The sequence below is a fragment of the Trypanosoma theileri genome, assembly GCF_002087225.1.
Source record: "Trypanosoma theileri isolate Edinburgh chromosome Unknown TM35_Tth_47_V1, whole genome shotgun sequence".
NCBI lineage: Eukaryota > Euglenozoa > Kinetoplastea > Trypanosomatida > Trypanosomatidae > Trypanosoma > Trypanosoma theileri.
In genome coordinates, this window is record NW_021639889.1 from 125,859 (window position 1) to 131,611 (window position 5,753).

General features: G+C 42.4%; 5 protein-coding genes across 5 annotated transcripts; all 5 read right to left on the reverse strand.

Moving 5' to 3' along the window:
* Positions 1–220: 220 nt before the first annotated feature.
* TM35_000471550 (uncharacterized protein) lies at positions 221–793 on the reverse strand (the record flags this gene model as incomplete). The annotated part of the gene is made up of 1 exon (XM_029030415.1): positions 221–793. One exon carries the CDS (start codon positions 791–793, stop codon positions 221–223), a length of 573 nt encoding a protein of 190 aa, XP_028878326.1.
* Positions 794–1,639: 846 nt separating this feature from the next.
* Positions 1,640–1,972, reverse strand: TM35_000471560 (uncharacterized protein; the record flags this gene model as incomplete). Its single annotated transcript, XM_029030416.1, has 1 exon — positions 1,640–1,972. The coding sequence occupies one exon, from the start codon at positions 1,970–1,972 to the stop codon at positions 1,640–1,642; it is 333 nt and encodes a 110-aa protein (XP_028878327.1).
* A 693-nt stretch (positions 1,973–2,665) lies between these two features.
* On the reverse strand, positions 2,666–3,424 carry TM35_000471570 (uncharacterized protein; the record flags this gene model as incomplete). The annotated part of the gene is made up of 1 exon (XM_029030417.1): positions 2,666–3,424. The coding sequence occupies one exon, from the start codon at positions 3,422–3,424 to the stop codon at positions 2,666–2,668; it is 759 nt and encodes a 252-aa protein (XP_028878328.1).
* Positions 3,425–3,545: 121 nt separating this feature from the next.
* TM35_000471580 (uncharacterized protein) lies at positions 3,546–4,343 on the reverse strand (the record flags this gene model as incomplete). Its single annotated transcript, XM_029030418.1, has 1 exon — positions 3,546–4,343. The coding sequence occupies one exon, from the start codon at positions 4,341–4,343 to the stop codon at positions 3,546–3,548; it is 798 nt and encodes a 265-aa protein (XP_028878329.1).
* Positions 4,344–4,877: 534 nt separating this feature from the next.
* Positions 4,878–5,753, reverse strand: TM35_000471590 (uncharacterized protein; the record flags this gene model as incomplete). The annotated part of the gene is made up of 1 exon (XM_029030419.1): positions 4,878–5,753. A coding segment is annotated over one exon (876 nt), but the record flags the coding sequence as incomplete, so codon positions are not given.

A 5,753-nucleotide genomic window follows, 5' to 3' on the forward strand; every position in this document is an offset into this window, starting at 1 on the left:
CTGTTAACAGTACGTATATATATAAGAATAATATGTAATGGTAATAGTGAAAGTAATGACTATTCGTGATAGTACTTAAACCACTAAAACAAAAACAATATCATTAACATTAAGAAACAAAAAAAAAGAGATAATCCCAACAGGTGGAAGAATAGTTAGACTGTAGTGATGCATACAAAAAGAAAAAGAAAACAAAGGGTGACCTGAGTCACCACCACAATCAGCACACAAGAATACAGGCCAGTGTAACCACAATCAGTAGTGGTACACGCACCCACACAGAACTGATACTGCTGCTGTCCGCATCACCCTTCCTGTTGTTTATGAGTTCAGGAGGAAGTGTTGTCGTTGTAGTGGTGGTGGTGGTGGTTGAGTTTGATTCCTCACCATTATTGGGTATATTGGCATTCTCAGCATTTGTATTATCAGCTCCACCAGTTTCAGGCTCTTTTGGTGTAGTTGAGGCCAGTTCCTGTGGTGTAGTGGGAGCTGGTTCCTTGGGTGAAGTTGGAGCCGTTTCCTTTGGTGAACAAGGTTTAGAACCTTTACGGCAACCGCCTTCACCTTCACCATCACTGGAAGTGCATTCCTCATTGCCAGGATGGTCCGCACATTCAGTACGAGAATCTGCAGGTGACTTAGGGTCTTTAACACACTTGGATCCATTCTTGCCTGGATCACAACTACCACCAACACCAGAAGGTGGACGTTCCTCATCTCCAGCCGCCACACACACACAGGCAACACTCAAAAACAGTGCCGTAAGGTACAGTAGTCGTCGCAGCAACATCATGCGAAAAAAATCACTTTAATCGTTATATTTAAGCAAACTTTAGAAAAAAGAATTAAAGAACCAAATAAAGAATTAAATAGATACGCACACAAACAGCTGGAAAAAGGAGAAAAAGAAAAAAACAAAACCCAGAAAAAACACAAGACAAAGCAACGTGCACAAAGACTAAAGAGAACAATAAAGCGCCACAACACCAACTCGTAGAAAAACATTTAATGGTACGATCAGCGGACCCAGCGACAGTAAAAACATACTAAGCTATGGATGTATTCGAGTTCACATGCAATTATAAATACAAATACGTATCTGTTATTATCATGTTTCACTCTTCAAGAAAGAGATCATCATAACAACGCAGGAGAAAGCAAAGAAAAAAAAGGACCAGCAAAAAAAAAAGAAAACAAACGAAGATATTAAGCATTAGCCCAATTTATCCAGTAAACACAGAAATACACCAACTATGGGTGTAAGTCTATATGTGTGTATATACGCAATTATAAATATAAATTCATCTGTTATTATTATTTTTTTCCCTTTTCTTTTCACTGTAAAAAACAGTTCATCATCATTATCACAGTGCAAGCCCAGGTGCACACACACAGAGAGAGTATCCAAGAACACACACACACACAATGGAGTAGCAATAATAATTATTATAGAATAAAGATAATAAAACAAAACACATTAGCATTAAGAAACAAAAAAAGAAGAATATAATCCCAACAAGTGAAATATTAGTTAGACTGTAGTGTGGATGTATGCAAAAAAGAAAAGAAAACAAAGGATGACCTCAGTCACACTACCACCACCATTAGCACACAAGAATACAGGCCAGTGTAACCACAATCAGTAGTGGTACACGCACCCACACAGAACTGNATTAGTCTCCGCTGCTTTGACGAACTCATTGATTTTCGCGACGAACTCTTTGGCTTCTCTGGTTAAGTCAGTGGCATTTTTTGCAGCAGCAATACATTCATCCTTCAATTGCAAAATCTTATTCCTCGTCGCATTTGCCGCTTTGACCGATTCAACGGATAGTTCTGCCAAATCAGAAATGCTTTTAGGATCTATACTGATTTCATTTTCAACAGCGCCAGTCTCTGTGGTTCCACTCACACTTACACAACAGAGCACAATGGCCAACAGGCACGACACACGGCCGGGAAACATGGACATTCTTTTCAATAATATCACTGAGGTACAACGACGTCTGTATGCGTGTAAAGATCGAAAATAAGCAAAAAAGAAAAAGAAAATAAATATTATATCAAACACTTTAGGAAGCATAAACAGTAAACTACCAAGAAACTCACAACGCGAAAAAAAAATCAACCAGTTAAAGAATGCAATACAGACCAATAACCTCAGTAAGAGTAAAAACAGAAAAAAAAAAAGAACACACTCACAAATATCTCACAAACGGCTGAACCACCCAGCAAACCCACAAGCAAACAAACAGATATGAACAATAGCCTAATTTACCCAGTAAACACAGATACATACACCAACTATGGGTGTAAGTCTATATGTGTGTATATACGCAATTATAAATATAATTATGTATCTGTTATTATTATTTTATTTTTTCCCACTGCAAAAAAACAATTCATCATCATCATCACAGTGCAAGCCCAGGAACACACAGAGAGAGAGTCTCCAAGAACACACACACACAAAATGGAGTAGCAATAATAATTATTATAGGATAAACACATAGAGAGCAAAAACACACAAAACACATTAACATTAAGAAACATAAAAAAAGAAAACTCCCAACAGGTGGAAGATTAGTTAGACTGTAGTGTGGATGCATGCAAAAAAAGAAAAGAAAACAAAGGATGACCTGAGTCACATCACACCATTACTCAATCAGCACACAAGAATACAGGCCAGTGTAACCACAATCAGTAGTGGTACACGCACCCATACAGAACTGCTGGTACTGCTGCTGCTGTCTGCATCACCCTTCTTCTTGTTTGTGAGTTCAGGAGGAAGTGTTGTTGTTGTGGTGGTGGTGGTTGAGGTTGATTCCTCATTATTGGGTGTATTGGGAGCGGCAGGGTCTGTATTCTCTGAGTTATTCGTTGTTGCATCTGCGGAATTCCCACCACCCTCAGTTCCATTAGCTTGAGGAGATGCAGAAGAAGATGGTTGAGGAGACTGTGGACCTCCTTCTTCCCCATGAACCGTATTTGTGTTACCTGCGGTAGTGTCATTGGGTGTGCTGCCACTTTGTTGAGTGTCCTGTGGTGGTTGTGCCGTTTGAGGGTTGGGCTCCTGCGTCTTAACATCAGGTGGTGTTGGATCACCCTTGGATACACTCCTTGAAGTTTCAACGTTTGTTCCCTGGTTTGGGACTGTCTCTTCCCGCGACTGAGCCAATGCAACAGTCTGCGATGTTTCTGTATTATTACCAGCACCTTTTACGTCAGTCCCAGATGGGCCTCTAGGATGAGTTGGAGAAGCAAGGGAACCCCCTTTAGGTGTTTCTGCAGTTGACGTTACCGTTGACTTTTCACTTTCTTCTGGTACTTGTTTTGCTGGTACACGTGTCAGTCCCGTTAAAGATCCGTCAGAATGTTGAGCAACTGGTTGTTCCTCATGCTCAGCGCGTCCTACCGGCTCCATGTCGGTTTCTGTGTGGTCCGCCTTCGTCTTTTCCTTTAGCTTTTGTGCCTCCAATTCAGCGTGTTGTGACGGATCTGCACTCAATTCAACATCACTTGCTTTATGCTTAGAAGTATGATCGTCACCACCAGNTACAGGCCAGTGTAACCACAATCAGTAGTGGCACACGCACCCACACAGAACTGCTGATACTGCTGCTGCTGTCTGCATCACCCTTCTTGTTGTTTATGAGTTCAGGAGGAAGTGTTGTTGTAGTTGTGGTAGTGGTGGTGGTGGTAGCTGTATTACCCACATCACCGTCTTTAGTATGTGTTGACTTACTCTCTGCAGCTTCAGATTCCCCGGCGTTTTGGGTGGCTGAACTCCCTGAAGAAGTTTCAGGAGCACTCAGAGTTGCTGTAGGAGAAGTCTCTCGCCCGTCAGTAGTTCCAGGCAGTGATGTGACTTTGGTCTCTCCGTTTGGTGAGTCATGAGTGACATTGCTTTCCTGTCCTTGTCCTGGTGATTCCGTTTCTCGTTCAATGGTGTGATCGTTCTTCGTTGATGCCTCTCCAGGTGGTGCTGGAGCCGGGTGTTCTGCAGGAGAGGATTCGGCTCTAACAGTAGATCCCCCTATCCCATTTACCGCTGAATCATCTGGTGGTTTGATTCCATTTGGTTGTAGGCTTTGAGCCATATCCTTATTTTCCGCATCCACCTCATACAACCACTTTTCTTGTTCTTCTTCATCGTCACACAAAGGAGTAAGAAGAAGCGCAGGAATAGCACGACGAACAAGAGAAGGAACACCAACAGTGGAAGTTTTAATAAGGGAATCAGAAGCTTTAGGACTATCAGCCCATACTAACCCACAAGCACAACACAGTGCAAGAGTTAGTAAACAGAGTAGGTAACACCTCACCATTACAGTCTTAGTCATTGTTGCTGATTACTACAATAGACTAATACAAGAAAGAAAAAAGAAGAAAAAGGGACACACATAGTGAGTGGATGCAGTGCACAAATACTCACAGTGGAAAAGAGAGAGAAGCAGCAACAGTACAGTAAAGCAACAAAAAGAAATATACAGCTTGTATGATAATATGTATCCATTAATAGAAAGAAAACAACACAGTACCCAAAAAAGGGAGAGCCAAACACACACACAATACCCCATGGCTCTAGTTTATGTATATTAAATTACTGCACACACACATCTGTGTGTACTAGCAAGAGATGTATACCGTCAGTGAGCAGAACAGCCCAGTTTTCTGCAAACACACAACGCGAAAAGCAAGTAATGAAATTATTAGAAAAAGAACACACACACATAAAAGTAAAAGAAAAGATATTCCAATTAAAAGTGACAGCTAGTAAACAGAGTATTAGTTCATTCACCCATGGGGGAAGTACGCAATTATAATTATGTTAATATTACCATTATTATTATTTGCCCTCAAGTGAGTCCCACCGTTCAGTACACAGTAGCGGAGAACAACACAACCACAATCAGCAGCGGTACTGCAGTGCGCATCCACACAGGACTGACACTGCTGTCAACATTGGGTTTGTTCTGAACAGTGGAAGCGATGGTGTTGCTCATCTGTGAGTCGGTTACGGGAACAGGAGACGAAGTATTGGTTGGTGCTTCACCAACAGTACTCTCGGTCCTCGGCGGAGTAGTGGAATTGGTTTCGTGTGAAACTGGTGCAGCAGTTGCATTAACAGTTGCAGGAGGTTGCTGGTTAGGATTAGAGTCGGCAGATGTAGTGTTATCAGCTTGGTTACTCGACGCCTCTTCGTTACTTTGTTTAGCTTTAGTAGACTCTTCTCCTTGTCCTTCGGTTGTCGACGGTATTTCTGCATTCAATTCTGAAGCTGCAGAGGGAATGGCAGGATGTTCTGCTGCAACCCCTGGTTTATTCTCATTCACTGAAGTAAGATCCTCTGTACGGGTACCATCATTCGGTTTATATTGCTCTGAAGAAGAACTACTCACACCCTTATCATTCGAAGATCCAAACCATATCGAACAATTTACTCCACGAACTTGACCTGTGCGGTTTTTCTCACACTCCTTATACGTATTGCTTGTATCTATAAGAAAATCATCCCATTCCCAATGACTCCCAGCGCCAGTGGCACCTGCGTACTGCTTGGGTTCTCCATTAGTAACAGCATTGGTAATAATTGCGGTCCTTGTTCTTGTTGTTGTTCTTGTTGCTGCTCTTGCGGTACGCTGGCGGCAGAGGTCGGCGTACTTCCCACATGCAGACACACGGCTGCCCGCACCGCATGTAAGCCACTCGCTCTCAGCAGCGGGGCGTACACGCAGCGCACCGCCGGCCCC